The sequence below is a fragment of the Schistocerca americana genome, chromosome 2 (assembly GCF_021461395.2).
Source record: "Schistocerca americana isolate TAMUIC-IGC-003095 chromosome 2, iqSchAmer2.1, whole genome shotgun sequence".
Taxonomy (NCBI): domain Eukaryota; kingdom Metazoa; phylum Arthropoda; class Insecta; order Orthoptera; family Acrididae; genus Schistocerca; species Schistocerca americana.
Genome location: NC_060120.1, coordinates 893,528,737 through 893,545,881, shown reverse-complemented (window position 1 = coordinate 893,545,881; position 17,145 = coordinate 893,528,737). Strand labels below are relative to the sequence as shown.

The 17,145-nt window shown below is 45.8% G+C and overlaps 1 protein-coding gene across 1 annotated transcript in view; it reads left to right on the top strand.

Annotated features, from left to right (window-relative positions):
• LOC124595040 (organic cation transporter protein-like) overlaps window positions 1-17,145 on the top strand; it is a 155,357-nt gene that overhangs the window by 62,841 nt on the left and 75,371 nt on the right. Inside the window, exon 2 of the mRNA XM_047133603.1 lies at window positions 10,599-10,785. Coding sequence (XP_046989559.1) covers window positions 10,599-10,785 — 187 coding nt within the window. The remainder of the gene's footprint in view (window positions 1-10,598; window positions 10,786-17,145) is intronic.

Sequence of the window (17,145 nt, the reverse complement as noted above, 5' to 3'; positions counted from 1 at the left end):
AGATGAAACATAAAAATAACCGCACACGGTTGCTTACGCTGCTAAAGAAACTTATATATGAAGCTAGCTATGATAACAGGAGTAACTCTTAAAAACTATACCTAAAGCCAGTAGTTATCTTGGGAGGGGGGTGGGGGGCGGGAGCTGAGGGGACGTAATCTGATGACGTCGTGGTAATATATAGGAATAAAACGTGAGGTGTTTAACGGGTTAAAATCACCTTCATCGTAAAAGGAAAATGAGGATAACAAGAAAGAAGATGATCAGCTTGACCAACCGCGCTCGCCAATCAGCGCGCGCATGTGATAATCCCCTGATATCAGATTTACAAGTATGAAGAATAAAACAAAGGTGCGAAACCTTCAAAAAATTTTCTATTTATTAGTAGGAGTTGGTTATTGAGAATATTAACATTTTGGAGATGCTTAAAGATCTGCATTTCTTCCAAAACATCCAGTTTTAAGCCCTTAACCTCGGCATGAAGTAACTCGATATTAACTGGAGGGCTCGGCGCATGAGCCGTTAACACAAGGTGTTCTGCATAAATAGAGCCCTCAGCACCGTCACCGCTTCTAGTTGGCTTCACCATAATATCAGTTTTACAATTGAGCGAGAATCCGATACTAGGTCCTTAAATTTTTTTGGACCTCACCTTAACTGTGGTTGACAACCGCATTGAGTATTTTTCGGAAAAACACGTTTTCCGACAATATTATACCTGCAGACTCGGCCCATCCGTACGCCCATAAAATGGCCTTTTTTCATTCTAATATTCATCGAGTTACAGCTATCCCTCTTGCACCAGATGCGGTAGATACTAAACTGTTCACACTTTAGAATATTGCTGTAAATAATGGCTATAGGCCTCAGTTGGTAAGACAGATGTATAACAAGAAAATAAATAAAATCATATTACGCCTTCCAGCCTAGGAGATGCGTTAGGTGACAAACAGGTGGCAACGAAAAATAATGGTTCAAATGGCTCTGAGCACTATGGGACTTAACATCTATGGTCATCAGTCCCCTAGAACTTAGAACTACTTAAACCTAACTAACCTAAGGACAGCACACAACACCCAGTCATCACGAGGCAGAGAAAATCCCTGACCCCGCCGGGAATCGAACCCGGGAACCCGGGCGTGGGAAGCGAGAACGCTACCGCACGACCACGAGCTGCGGACCTGGTGGCAACGATATCTATCCCTTACATACGCAATATAAGTTACAAATTGGGGCGTTTACTCAGAGCCCATAATTTCAGAGTCGCCTATTCTACTAATAACAGTTTACATAGGAATTCACTCTTTCCAGAGTAAGAGCGATAAACTTTCCCAATCAGGAGTATATAAAATTACATGCGGGGATTGTCCAAAATTTTACATCGGGCAAACGGGACGAGCTCTGGGTCTCAGGTATAAAGAGCATGTTCCTACTAGAAGCGGTGACGGTACTGAGGGCTCTATTTATGCAGAACACCTTGTGTTAACGGCTCATGCGACGAGCCCTCCAGTTAATATCGAGTTACTTCATGCCGAGGTTAAGGGCTTAAAACTGGATGTTTTGGAAGAAATGCAGATCTTTAAGCATCTGCAACATGTTAAAGACAATATCCTCAATGACCAACTCCTACTAAGAAATAGAAATTTTTTGAAGGTTTTGCGCCTTTACTTTGTTCTTCATACTTGTAAATCTGATATCAGGGGATTATCACATGCGCGCGCTGATTGGCGAGCGCGGTTGGTCAAGCTGTTCATCTTCTTTCTTTTTATCCTCGTTTTCCTATTACGATGAAGGTGATTTTAGCCCGTTGAACACCTCACGTTTTATCCCTATATCTTTATTACCACTACGTCTTTAGGTTACATCCCCTCAGCCCCCCCCCCCCTCTCCCCCAGGCTAACTACTGGCTTTAGGTATAGTTCTTAAGAGTTCCTCCCGCTGTCATAGGTGGCTTCATATATAAGTTTCTTTACTAGCATAAGCAACCGTGTGCGGTTATTTTTATGTTTCATCTCCTATTTAGCTCGTCTCTTGTTCTATTCATTTCATTTTTTGTTATACGTTGATCCACGGTTGGGAATATATAAGCTATTTAGCCCCGACCCACGGATAAACTTCCTCGTATTCGTATGCGCATGCGCATTCAAGTAACTTTCCTTGTCTTGCGCATGTGCATACATAGCGGGTCAGGCTTGTAAGTGAGCGACCGTTTGTGGCTGCAGTTTGTGGCGGGTCATGGCCCATCGAACATAGGCCGGTGTGAGGTGGAGCGTACACCATTAAGTAGTGGTTCTGACTTTGTACATATGTACTGTTTGTATTTTCCTTTTCTTTTTCGTTTTTAAATGTATAACTGTGGTGTTCTTTTAATCATCGACAAAAGTCTTCTTAGGCACTTGTGGGTTTCATTGTTGTTCTGAAGAAGGTGTAGTAGTTTTTGTTGTTGTGGTCTTCAGTCCTGAGACTGGTTTGATGCAGCTCTCCATGCTACTCTATCCTGTACAAGCTGCTTCATCTCCCAGTACTTACTGTAACCTACATCATTCTGAATCTGCTTAGTGTATTCATCTCTTGGTCTCCCTCTACGATTTTTACCCACCCCGCTGCCTTCCAATGATAAATATCTGATCCCTTGATGCCTCAGAACATGTCCTACCAACCGGTCCCTTCTTCTTCTCAAGTTGTACCACAAACTCCTCTTCTCCCCAATTCTATTCAATACTTCCTCATTAGTTATGTGATCTACCCATCTAATCTTCAGCATTCTTCTGTAGCACCACATTTCGAAAGCTTCTATTCTCTTCTTGTCCAGACTATTTATCGTCCATGTTTCACTTCCATACATGGCTACACTCCATACAAATACTTTCAGAAACGACTTCCTGACACTTATATCTACACTCGATGTTAACAAATTTCTCTCCTTCAGAAACGCTTTCCTTGCCATTGCCAGTCTACATTTTATATCCTCTCTACTTCGACCATCCTCAGTTATTTTGCTCCCCAAATAGAAAAACTCCTTTACTACTTTAAGTGTCTCATTCCCTAATCCAATTCCCTCAGCATCACCCTTTCAAGACACTGTCCATTCCGTTCAACTGCTCTTCCAAGTCCTTTGCTGTCTCTTGACAGAATTACAATGTCATCGGCGAACCTCAAAGTTTTTATTTCTTGTCCATGGATTTTAATTCCTACTCCAAATTTTTCTTTTGTTTCCTTTACTGCTTGCTCAATATACAGATTGAATAACATCGGGGATAGGCTACAACCCTGTCTCGCTCCCTTCGCAACCACTGCTTCCCTTTTATGCCCCTCGACCCTTATAACTGCCATCTGGTTCCTCTACAAACTGTAAATAGTCTTTCGCTCCCTGTATTTTACCGCTGCCTCCTTTAGAATTTGAAAGAGAGTATTCCGGTCAACATCGTCAAAAGCTGTCTCTAAGTCTACAAATGCTAGAAACGTAGGTTTGCCTTTCCTTAATCTTTCTTCTGTAGTTGTCTACGCCGAAGCCTGGGTTAACGCTTAACACTAGGTGCTTTTTTTGCAATCGAGGAGGGTTTTCAGTTTTTTTAATACTTTAATGGAAGCCTTTGCCATACCGATGTATCTCAGAAGTGACAGCAATCTGGTCACGTTTACTGAGGAGCAGGACGCACACGGGACAGGGTGGCATTCCCTTCAGCGGCCCGGTCTTTGCAGCCGGACTGTTTGGACGGGGCTAACAGGAGACTGCGGACTGCTGCTGCAGCCCGCAGCCCAGCCCCGCCGTGGCTGCGCGCGGCCATTCAGAGGCGGCAGCGGATCGTGACCTCTCGCCATTAGCGAGTCCCGGGCGGCCATTGTGGCAGCTGGCGACTGCCCCGTTGTGAAACAGATACCGCGAGCTGCCAAACAAAGGGCGGCGCCTGCGCGCCTTCTGTGTGTTTTATGCGAAGCCGATGAAACAGGCTTTTGTGGAGTGAGGTCTGGTATCCGGCAGCCAGTCGATGCCCCAAAAATGAGGTGGAGCGCGGAAGCGGCACTGAAGGTCTGGTGCTAAGCCCGCGCCTCACCTGAGACTCGGGGACGCCCAGCACCGCTCCACCGTCTGCTGCGCCTTGAAGAGCACCCGAGCTATCCTTCCCCCTTCCTACCTGCCGCCTCGCCGCCCCGACTTCCCACGCGTCAAGCAGTCAGATGACCTGCCTAGATAAACGTGTCTCCTCTTTGACAAAAACTTGTACAACATTCTCTCCTCTTGATGCAACAGCTTGGAAAGGTGACGGTATTCTGCTGGGTCCCTGAGCACCTGGGAGTAAAGGAAAATGAGCCCATTGACATAGAAACCGAGAAGGCCTCGTATGAGTGACAAATTTGACAATGTGCTGTTCGCCAATAGGCTGACAACTCGCTGTCGAGCCAGTCTTTCATGCATCAATTGAAGCGAAAGTAGCTAGAAGTGGGGTCAAGCTGCAGCTTGTGTGTATTAAATAGCTGACAACATGGGCACATCACATCCAACTGTACCACGAATCTTACAATAATAGATTGCCTGCGAGAACATTTCGTGTAAGATGTGTGTCGTATTTGTTGAAACCCGCTAGGATAGCCGAGTGCGCTAACGCGCTGCTTCCTGGACTCGGACCGAGCGAGGTGGCGCAGTGGTTAGCACGCTGGACTCGCATTCGGGAGGACGACGGTTCAATCCTGCGTCCGGCCATCCTGATTTAGGTTTTCCGTGATTTCCCTAAATTGCTCCAGGCAAATGCCGGGATGGTTCCTCTGAAAGGGCACGGCCGACTTTGTTCCCCGTCCTTCCCTAATCCGATCAGACCTATGAGCTCACTGTTTGGTTTCTTCCCCCAAACAACCCAACCCTGTACTCGGGTAGGCGCGCCGGCCCCGGATCGAATCCGCCCGGCGGATTAACGACTGCGGCCGGTGTGCCGGCCAGCCTGGATGTGATTTTTAGGCGGTTTCCCACATCCTCCTAGGTGAATACCGGGTTGGTCCCCACGTCCCGCCTCAGTTACACTACTCGCAGACATTTGAAATACGTTCACACTATTTCACAGTTTACACTAGACGCAGACAGCTGGGGTACACTAATTCCGTCCCAGGGGCTATGGGGTGGCGGCAGAAAGGGCATCCGGCCACCCCTTAACTTAACCTTGCCAAATCCGTACTTAACACTGCCGACCCTGCGCACAGTGCGGGATAAAGGCAGTAGCGAGAGAAAGAAGAAGAAAGTGTGTCTTATTTGTTGAATATTGAGCCTTAACACTGCCGACCCTGCGCACAGTGCGGGATAAAGGCAGTAGCGAGAGAAAGAAGAAGAAAGTGTGTCTTATTTGTTGAATATTGAGCAAAAGCACTCGAGATAACGAATTTATTAACAACGTCGCAATACCAGAATGAGATTTTCACTCTGCAGCGGAGTGTGTGCTGATATGAAACTTCCTGGCAGATTAAAACTGTGTGCCGCACCGAGGCTCGAACGCAGGACCTTTGTCTTTCGCGGGCAAGTGGTCTACCAACTGAGCTACCCAAGCACGACTCACGCCCCGTCCTCACGGCCTTACTTCTGCCAGTACCTCGTCTCCTACCTTCCAAACTTTACAGAAGCTCTCCTGCGAACCTTGCAGAACTAGCACTCCTCAAAGAAAGGATATTGCGGAGACATGGCTTAGCGTACACTCCGCTGCAGTGTGAAAATCTCATTTTGGAAACATCCCCCAGGCTGTGGCTTAGCCATGTATCCGCAATATCCTTTCTTTGAGGAGTGCTAGTTCTGAAAGGTTCGCAGGAGAGCTTCTGTAAAGTTTGGAAGGTAGGAGACGAGGTACTGAAAGAAGCAAAGCTGTGAGGACGGGACGTGAGTCGTGCTTGGGTAGCTTAGTTGGCAGAGCACTTGCCCGCGAAAGGCAAAGGTCCCGAGTTCGAGTCTCGGTCCGGCACACAGTTTTAATCTGCCAGGAAGCTTCAACGTCTGAGTAGTATTGAAAAATTCAACTGATATTACGCGCCAATTTGTTGCTATGGATAGCTGTATATTCATCAAAACACATCAGCTCCAGGCAAATGCCGGGATGGTTCCTTTAAAAGGTCAAGGGCGATTTCTTTCCCTATCTTGCACCATACGAGCTAATACTCCGTCTGTAATGACCCCAATGACGATGGTACGTTAAACCCAATATTCTTTCCTTCCTTCAACAGACACTCAGGACCAGCAGATTCGCAAGAATCGAAAATGAGGTATTATTTGCCAGAAAGCTAAGCACTGCCTTGACACAATACGTGTGAACACATGGACTACCTGCAGTGGTATATATCCTAGCAGCTGTGTTGTCGTACGTTCTGTCCTTATTCCCCGTACCTGAGTGGTCAGCGCGTCTGCCAATCATGCAGCGTGCCAGGGCTCGATATCTGGCCAGGTCGGAGATTTTCTTCGTTCGGGGGCTGGGTGTTCTGCTGTCCTCCTCATCATCACCATCGACACGCAACTCGCCCAGTGTGCCGTCAGCTGAAAAAATTGCAGATCGTTGGACCAACTCCCCCCAGGTGGGGACTAACGGCCATCATTTCATGTCGAAATGTAAATATAGACAGCGTTATGAAAAGTATGCACACATCACAAGGGCAATATGTGGACCTGCTGTCTTATTTCTATTGTATCCGCGCTGCAGTTCAATATCAAAAACCACACTACCTAACACAAAAAGCGAAGCACCCAGAAGGGAGCGAAACTTCACGGTCGAGATGGTATGTGTTGTAAGTAGGCTGTTTAGGTTTTTTTATTGGTAACGCCACCTCTGTATGAAAATCACTGGCTGTGCTGTGTGCAGTCTGTGTCTAGTTTGCATTGTTGTCTGCCATTGTAGTGTTAGGCAGCGGCAGCTGGATGTGAACAGCGCGTAGCGTTGCGCAGTTGCAGGTGAGCCGCCAGCAGTGGTGGATGTGGGGAGAGAGATGGCGGAGTTCTGAAATTTGTCATGAACTGCTATATATATTATGACTATTGAGGTAAATACATTGGTTGATCTCTATCAAAATCTTTCATTTGCTAACTATGCCTATCAGTAGTTAGTGCCTTCCGTAGTTTGAATCTTTTATTTAGCTGGCAGTAGTGGCGCTCGCTGTATTGCAGTAGCTTGAGTAGCGAAGATTTTTGTGAGGTAAGTGAGTTGTGAAACTTATAGGTTAATGTTAGTCAGGGCCATTCTTTTGTAGGGATTTTTGAAAGTCAGATTGCGTTGCGCTAAAAAAATATTGTGTATCAGTTTAAGGACAGTCGTGTATAATTGTTCTAAGGGGACGTTTCAGTGTCGTTATTTCATTAGCTACAATACGCATCAAATTTACGACTAACTTGGCAGAATCACACTTATCAGTGTGGCGTTGCATCCCCTCTGTCCTGATGCATGCACTGATCCGATTAAGAAGCTGTTGTATCCGCTCCTGAGGTAAGCTGCCTACAACTGTTGTAAATGGTACTTGATATCCTGGAATACTGGCAACGGTATAGAGCTGACTTCCCACACATGTTCTATAAGGAACAGATCGGAGGATCTTCCCGGCCACGGGAGTACCTCAATATCATGCAGATAGTTCATAGAGACATGAGCAATGTGTGGACAAACATTGTCCAATTGAAAAATGGCACCACGTTACTGTCACGCGAGAGAAGACAGAAGACATATGAGTACGCAGGGCGTGTGTGATGTACCGTTGTGCCAACAAAGCTCCTCCCCCCCCCCCCCCCCCAAACTCCTACCAGCAGTGATCTGAATTCATGAGAATGAGATTTTCACTCTGAAGCGGAGTGTGCGCTGATATGAAACTTCTTGGCAGATTAAAACTATGTGCCGGACCAAGACTCGAACTCAGGACCTTTGCCTTTCGCGGGCAAATGCTCTACCAACTGAGCTACCCAATCACGACCCACGACCCGTCCTCACAACTTTACTTCCGCCGGTACCTCGCCTCCTACCTTCCAAACTTTACTGGAGCTCTCCTGCGAACCTTGCAGAACTAGCACTCCTGAAAGAAAGGATATTGCGGAGACATGCCTTAGCCGCAGCCTACTCTAGTTCTGCAAGGTTCGCAGGAGAGCTTCTGTAAAGTTTGGATGGTAGGACACGAGGTACTGGCAGAAGTAAAGCTGTGAGGACGGGCCGTGGGTCGTGCTTGGGTAGCTCAGTTGGTAGAGCACTTGCCCGCGAAAGGCAAAGGTCCCGAGTTCGAGTCTTGAACAATCTGAATTCATACTCGATGGCTCCCCACAGTATGACGCTAACAGTAATATCATTTTGCGTCTTAAAAACAGTGAAAGAATGGAACCTCATCCCCGATCGCTGTCATACTCGGTGACGATATTCATCTGGGGTATTGCTGAACTGCGACACATCGCTGAAGAAAATGTGACGGTATTCATGAACAGCTCATGCTTCGTGGTCGTGGCACCACTACAAACACAGCCGTTTGTGTCGAGGCGATAACTGAAGTCTACGCATGGGACAGTTATTCCCTGCTCTGGAAGCTGCTGTCTCCGAACAATGGCGCGATATGACACGGAACCGCGTTGCGAGTCTATTACTTGATCTCAGATGGCTGGTGCAGATGTGAAGGGGTCACGATGGCGCACAATACGGCGATCCTCCTTTGTCGTGGTCTCACTTGATCGATTGGAAACTTGACTAGTAGCATGCCTGCCCTCACGTTCCCAGGCTGTCCAACATCAGACCACTGTCGCATTCAAATGTTTCACAAATCTGGGTGTTACCCGATTCGGTTAGCTGATGAAATCGAAAACCAAATGAGGTTCCTTCCAAACTCGTGTCAGATGCTGACAACGCTGTCTCACACGCGTATATGGTCCCTCACACTGAGGACTCGAGTCTGACGCTGCTCACGTCCCTTATACATCCTACCAGGCGTGGCAGGAAATCTAAACGCGATTAAAGCCAATACACTATGGTGGCCGTTCTAGTTGTCACGGAGAATTGCAGCTCTAATAATTTACATAACCATCGATGGGATTCCAATTCGGTTTTACAGAGAGTACTCTACTGCATTGGCTCCTTACTTAGTTTGCATTTATCGCGAATCTCTGGCCATCGTTAAGTCCCGAGCGACTGGGAAACAGCGCAGGTGACGCCTGTATTTAAGAAGGGTAGAAGGACGGATCCTCAAAATTAGGGTCCAATATCCTTAACATCGGTTTGTTGCAGAATTCTCGAACATATTCTCAGTTTCGAATATAATGAATTTTCTTGATACAGAGAAGTTTCTGTCCATGCATCAGCGCGGCTTTAGAAAGCATCGCTCCTGCGAAACGCAACTCGCCCTTTTTTCAGATGATACCTTGCGAACCATGGATGAAGGGTATCAGACGGATGCCATATTTCTTGACTTCCGGAAAGCGTTTGACTCGGTACCCCACGGCAGACTCCTAACTAAGGTACGAGCATATGGGATTGGTTCTCAAGTATGTGAGTGGCTCGAAGACTTCTTAAGTAATAGAACCCAGTACGTTGTCCTCCATGGTGAGTGTTCATCGGAGGTGAGGGTATCATCTGGAGTGCCCCAGGGAAGTGTGGTGGATCGGCTGTTTTTTTCTATCTACATAAATGATCTTTTGGATAGGGTGGATAGCAATGTGCGGCTGTTTTCTGATGATGCTATGGTGTACGGGAAGGTGTCGTCGTTGAGTGACTGTAGGAGGATACAAGATGACTTGGACAGGATTTGCGATTCGTGTAAAGAATGGCAGCTAACTCTAAATATAGATAAATGTAAATTAATGCAGATGAATAGGAAAAAGAATCCGTAATGTTTGAATACCCCATTAGTAGTGTTGTGCTTGACACAGTCCCGTCGATTAAATATTTGGGCGTAACATTGCAGAGCGATATGAAGTGAGACAAGCATGTAATGGCAGTTATGGGGAAGGCGGATAGTCGTCTTCGGTTCATTGGTAGAATTTTCGGAAGATGTGGTTCATCTGTAAAGGAGACCGCTTACAAATACTTACTAATACGACCTATTCTTGTGTACTGCTCGAGCGTTTGGGATCCCTACCAGGTCGGATTGAGGGAGGACATAGAAGCAATTCAGAGGCGGGCTGCTAGATTTGTTACTGGTAGGTTTGATCATCACGCGAGTGTTACGGAAGTGCTTCAGGAACTCGGGTGGGAGTCTCTAAAGGAAAGGAGGCGTTCTTTTTGTGAATCGCTACTGAGGAAATTTAGAGAACCAGCATTTGAGGCTGACTGATGAACAATTTTACTGCCGCCAACTTACATTTCGCGGAAAGACCACAAAGATAAGGTAAGAGAGATTAGGGCTCGTACAGAGGTATATAGGCAGTCATTTTTCCCTCATTCTGTTTGGGAGTGGAACAGGGAGAGAAGATGCTAGTTGTGGTACGAGGTACCCTCCGCCACGCACCGTGTGGTGGATTGCGGAGTATGTATGTAGATATAGATGTAGATGGTGTGTACGTGTACGAAGTAGCGCTGACTGCCGACCCTGTCTTCTGGGTCTTCAGATTTCCGTCAGCCAGTGTATTCACAAGAGAGAAGTAGTGTTGGACGGCGTGCCGCTCCCTGTTGCAGGAAGGCGCTGGCGATCCCGCCGGCCGAGTCCGGCGGCTTCTCCAAGTGCCGCGAGTACGCGCTGGACTGGGCGGCGCTCAACCTGACCACCGTGCAGGCGGCAGACCCCGCGTGGCCCACGCGGCCCTGCTCCAGGGGCTGGGAGTTCGACAGCGACGAGGTGCCCTACTCCACCATCGCCATGGAGGTACGGCTGCTGCAGCTCGCCGCTATTACTAGCTAGTGCTGCGCGATCCAAAAACCGACGAGTTCGGTGCTGTCACAAACTGGCGGAAAGTGCGTAAATACCACAGGCGACAATAAGAGCTCCTTCCGTTTCACGTTGTTGATCTACTCGTGCTGGCACCGCTCGATATCTCAACCAGAACAGCTGTTGGCTGTTCTGCCGGCTGGGGTGGCCGAGCGGTTCTAGGCACTACAGTCTGGAACTGCGCGACCGCTACGCTCGCAGGTTCGAATCCTGCCTCGGACATGGATGTGTGTGATGTACTTAGGTTAGTTAGGTTTAAGTAGTTCTAAGTTCTAGGGGACTGATGACCTCAGATGTTAAGTCTCATAGTGCTCAGAGCCATTCTTTTTGTTGGCTATTCTCGTAAATGTTCTCAGTTCTCAAATATGTATTTGGTTTCATCATTGTTATCTGTCTTCCGCCTTTTCCTTTAGATGCTCTAAATTCGTGGAGGTATGTCCCGTCTATGCACCTAAATGAAGGCAGTTTGTTTCTTGCCATACACGTTTTGCTTCTTTTATTTGGGAAGCATCATCAGTGGCCTGAAAAAAATTACATTTTCACACACCAATATATATATATATATATATATAGTTTGTGTGTATTTTGCTGTGTGAAAATGTATTTTTTTTTCAGACTACTGATGATGCTTCCCAAACAAAAGAACCGAAACGTGTATGGCAAGAAACAAACTGCTTTCATATACATATATATCCAGCGAAATATACACACACAAACCCATAAACATTTGCACAGCAAATTACACACATATAAAAAAAATTTGCACGCTCCAAAATACAAACACCCACACACACAAACCCAAAAAAAGGTACAAATTCACGAGCGCGTGCACAAACAGACACACACACACACACACACACACACACACACAACAAATGAACATTAAACACAACAGAAACAAAAGACAGACAAACAAACACACAACAGTTGGCAACACCACACACCGAAAATACTCATATGTTGATTATCAAATTCAAACGGCTCCAAGCACTATAGGACTTAACATCTGAGGTCATCAGTCCCCTAGACTTAAAACTACTTAAACCTAACTAACCTAAAGACACCACACACATCCGTGCCCGAGGTAGGATTCGAAACTGCGACCGTAGCAGCAGCGCGGTTCCGGACTGAAGCGCTTAGAACCGCTCGGCCAAAGCGGCCGGCTGTTGATTATCAAACGGATGTGAAAGTGGAATATGTGATGTGACAAATTTGGTTGAAACAACATCAGAAATCGTCCAGCTGGAGTATGGAGACTAACAAATTCATCTCCAAGACCACACATATGTGTTAACAGCGCTGGAAATCTTAACACCGAACGATACATTCACAATACGGAACTTGTGCTACAAAAGTTGCTTCTAACCTAAAAAGCAAGAGAAAAACACGACAAAATGTAATATAGCAACATATTATATCTATCACATAATAAGTTTATTGCACTCGTATGCATAAAAAGAAACATGTATTTCAGGCCACTGATGATGCTTCCCAAATGAAAGAAGCGGAACGCTTATGGCAAGAAACAAATTGCCTTCATTGAGTTGCATAGGCGGTACATAACTCCACGAAAGTATTTGGTTTCGTTTATTTCCATCTGCCACGCGGGAATAGCCGAGCGGTCTAGGCGCTGCAGTCATAGACTGTGCGGCTAGTCCCGGCGGAGGTTCGAGTCCTCCCTCGGGCATGGGTGTGTGTGTTTGTCCTTAGGATAATTCAGGTTAAGTAGAGTGTAAGCTTAGGGGCTGATGACCTTAGCAGTTTAGTCCCATAAGATTTCACACACACACACACATATTTCCATCTGTGTTTCTCTGAAAATTCAGGCCGTAGCTGTGACTTGTTCACTTCTAAAACAAAAAAGAACTTTGCGTTTCCTTAAAAGTCGTATAGAAAAGACTAAAAATAAAATAATAAAAAGACAAAATTACCGAGACTTCGGTAGCTTTTGCGCCCTCGTCATCAGGAGTTAAGACCTCTGACTGCAGCGACAAGTTCTCCTTTCAGTTTTCACTATAGACGACGCATTCGCCGTGCAAGAATTCGCCAATTGCGTCGATGTTTATAATTGTTTTTATATATCGTTTATTTTTCCGTCTCAGTTGCACATTTCTTGTATAGTACGACTGGCTTCGACCACACTCGATCGTCCTCGAATTTATGTAGTGCCTGCGCAGCAACTATACACAGAATTATGATGTGTAGTTCTTGCGTAGATACGACGAATTGCTTTCGCAAATACACAGATCTGGAAATTATCTAGTGTGGTCGAAACTAGTCAAACCGAAACAATTTTGCATTGAGCCGAGAAAATAAACCACACGTAAAATTTTAAAATTATTTCAATTCCCCGCGAAGGCAAGGCGTAGCAGCGGATAAAACCGCTTTCCAGGCAGTGGTTCTACACATTTAATAAGCTCTGGTTAAGTAGGAGCTGTGAAGGAGTGGTACGGTGGCGGGCTAACATCAATTCAGACATCCTCTAAAACAAATTTTACTAAAAAGCAATTCTTACTCAACAGTTATTAAAAACATATTGTCCTACCCCTTTTATTGTTTTCTTCTTTTAAGGGGTAGCCATTACAAAGCTCACTCTTAATTGATGGTATTTACACTGATCCAACATCAAGGATAAAATACCGGGGATACAGCAGTGTCAAATTTGACCCCAAAGCAATTATAACACCAATTAAAAGTTTCAACTCAAGTTAGATAACTACTTGTGATAAAAAATTTAAAATCGCCAATGGTATCTTAAATTTATAATAACAAACAGACAGCAACAACATTCAGAGAAATCCAGTTTAGCAAAGCCCTTGAAATACACAACAACAGATTACAGCGGGACCCATTATCACAGTTCTGTACACATCAGTTTTTCTCGTGCTACAATTTAAAATTTTCTCATTTACTGTACAGAAGTACCGAACAATTTCAAAACAAGTTTAGATGCAAGACTCCTTCAGATTAACGCCATATTAGGAGACGTGAACTGTTTAGTTACAAAAGGTAATTACTTAACTCAGGAACAAATCTGCAGCATTAGAATTCATCCACCGCTACCTCAGTGGGTTTACAAAGGCGTAATCTTGCAATCGTATTTTGCTTCACACGTCGCCCTTGCGCACTCTTCCTGGTAGTACATTAAATGAAACGAATCAGGTAACACCGGTCCCACACATGCGTACAAAATAATGGCCCCCAACAGGGCAAACTCAATGATAACCTTGTAACATGAACAGTTAGAACAAACAAATGACCAGTCACGAAATAATGGAACTACAGGCGCCCCACAAGGGCAGATTCAATTATAATATTTCGCAAGACGAACAACAAACACACAGGTGGGCAAATACTCAATAATAAAGTTATTCAGCTCCTCGTGGAGTTATCCAGTACTCGTGTGTAAATGCAACCAGAGCGCCGCAACAGTATAGTGAAGACTGCACAGACCTCCAAGCTTTAACCGCCTGTGTCCTTCTGGCAAACGCCAGTATTGTGCAACGAAAGCGCTCTTGCACGCAAAAGGAGAATTCCCTTCCAAATTACAGCTTTCCAAACAACGGGTCTCAACTACAACTAGTCCGCGCTGTCACTGCAGGTGCGGCCAAGTCGTTTCCTGGCACACACACGGGCTGCTCCCAGCACAGGGCCCCGCCCGCCAGCTTCCTCGTGCCGCTGCTAACTGAAGATTCCAGTGGCTGCCAGTCACAGGCCGCATCGTGAACCACATTCGCACGACAAGCCTCTCTGGCGAAGAGATTCTACACAACAAGCGATTCCATCACAGGGGCACAAAGTCGAAAAACAGCAAAACTTTGAGGAAGGTTTCGACCCGCGGCAAAGAAGTTTAAAATATAAAAAGCAGATCAAATTAAATGTCCTAAAAATACGTATGGTGGACAATTTTTCCGTGTTCACAAATTTTAAGGTGATTTTATATTTGTTGTATTGGTAGAAGAGCCAACAACGTTTTACTAGAGGTGGCCGAAATGCACGCGTTTTAGATCACGCAGGCTGGCGTGACGAGAGAAGGACTATACCGACGTGAGGTCTGGAACATGACAGGGAATGAGTATTCAGAAAGCGGACGTAATTAGTTTGATACTTAACTTTAATCCATTAATGATGAACGTCGGTCTTGACGGTACATGATTCACAATATCAATGTCAATAGTAACTGAATATGGCGCCTTGTTAGGTCGTAGGAAATGACGTAACTGAAGGCTATGCTAAACTGTCGTCTCTGCAAATGAGAGCGTATGTATCCAGTGAACCATCTCTAGCAAAGTCGGCTGTACAACTGAGGCGAGTGCTAGGGAGTCTCTCTAGACTAGACCTGCCGTGTGGCGGCGCTCGGCCTGCAATCACTGACAGTGGCGACACGCGGGTCCGACGTATACTAATGGACCGCGGCCGATTTAAAGGCTACCACCTAGCAAGTGTGGTGTCTGGCGGTGACGCCACAAGTTTCGTGTTATCTTTTGCACAATACTGCATTTTATCGTCAATATGTCGCCATAAACGAAAATTTAAGTCGTGCCAGAACTCGAACCTGCATCTCCTGTTTTTCACGAACTGTCGCCTCAACCATTAGGCTATCTCCTTTTATAGTGAAAAACTTTTGTTTACACAAATTTAATGATATAAGGTATATTATGTGCAATGCACAGATCCCGTTTTTCATAGCACTTTTCGTCTTGGTATTAAATAACTCATCAGACTTTTCAAATGCACACTACAAGTTTGTGCACGTAATAGCAGCAAAAAGTGGCCTGCAGTTTCTGCTGCATGCCTGTGTGTTGTACCACGCGCTCACCGCGGTGAATGTTCGCCTCACAGATATCAAGTCGATCATCTTCACCGAGCGAGGTGGCGCAGTGGTTAACTCACTGGACTCGCATTCGGGAGGACGACGGTTGAATTCCGCTTCCGCCCATCCTGATTTAAGTTTTCCGTGATTTCCCTAAGTCGCTCCAGGCAAATCCCAGGATGGATCCTTTGAAAGCGCACGGCCGGATTCCTTCCCCGTCCTTCCCTAATCCGATGAGACCGATGACCTCGCTGTGTAGTCTCTTCCCCCAAACAATCCAATCCAGTCCATCCAATCGATCATCTTCGAGCGGGAAAATCTCAGAACGATGCAGGTTGAGCAGAGCATGAACTTTTTCTGTGACACGATTGATAAGGGACTCCGTCGTATTTACATCGATTCATTGATGAAGGAGTTGCAGAAGACCGAGAGGAGGAACAATTTTTGGTTTCATTACATTTCATCGAATGACCAGTAGTGATAGAGTGTTCTGCCATAGCGGATGTGCTGGCTTGGAGGACGCGGGTACGTCGTCTGTTTTTGGGTTTCTAAACAGTGTGGGGCTACGTCGTTTGCCATATATAAGATTTGCCAGAGGCCTACAAACACCTGCTTTGCGCCGCTCTGTGTTCTAATAGATCCCAGAAGCGCCGAGATTTTTTTATACAGGGCGAAAGATCATTTTAACGTTACGTTTTCGTAACACTCTGCCTATTTTTGCGGAATTATTTCCAATATATGGTGCATAAGCTGTCCTTTTGAAAGCTTCATCCTCTTCTTTTGTCTGCCATTCGCACGTCTGTAGTGCTCTCTGCACTAGCTGGGACTAATATAAATTGTTCAGGAACACAGTTTTTAGGTGTTCCAGTTCCATTTGTAGGTTGTCGGTATCTGAGATTTAATGGGCTAGGTGGATCAAGGTCTTCAGAATGCCCATTGTTTGTACCGGAAGGTGGAAATTAGAAACCTACACTTTCGCTGAACAATGATTTTCCAGAGATCCAGGTGACTGATGCGGTTTTGTGAGCACACACGAGATCACCAGGTAGCGCCTTATATCGGATCGGGGCCGAGAGATGCTAGACGTCGTGTTTGATGACCGAAGAACTTGGTGAGGTTTAACTGAAGTCAATAAATTCCTTTTGTTTCAGTGGAAATTTGAGTGTGGTGTTTTCGTGTGATCGTTGGACTTTGAAGTGTTATCCTGCCTTATTTTTGTGTGTATCGGCCGGCCGTTGTGACCGAGCGGTTCTAGGCGCTTCAGTCCAGAACCACGCGGCTGCTACGGTCGCAGGTTCGAATCCTGCCTCGGGCATGGATGTGTGTGATGTCCTTAGGTTAGATGGGTTTACGTAGTTCTAAGCCTAGGGGACTGATGACCTCAGATGTTAAGTCCTATAGTGATTAGAGCCATGTCAACATTTGTGTATACCGTTAATAAAGTTGCCAGACTGAGACAGTGTATGAATTGTTAACGGTGTGCG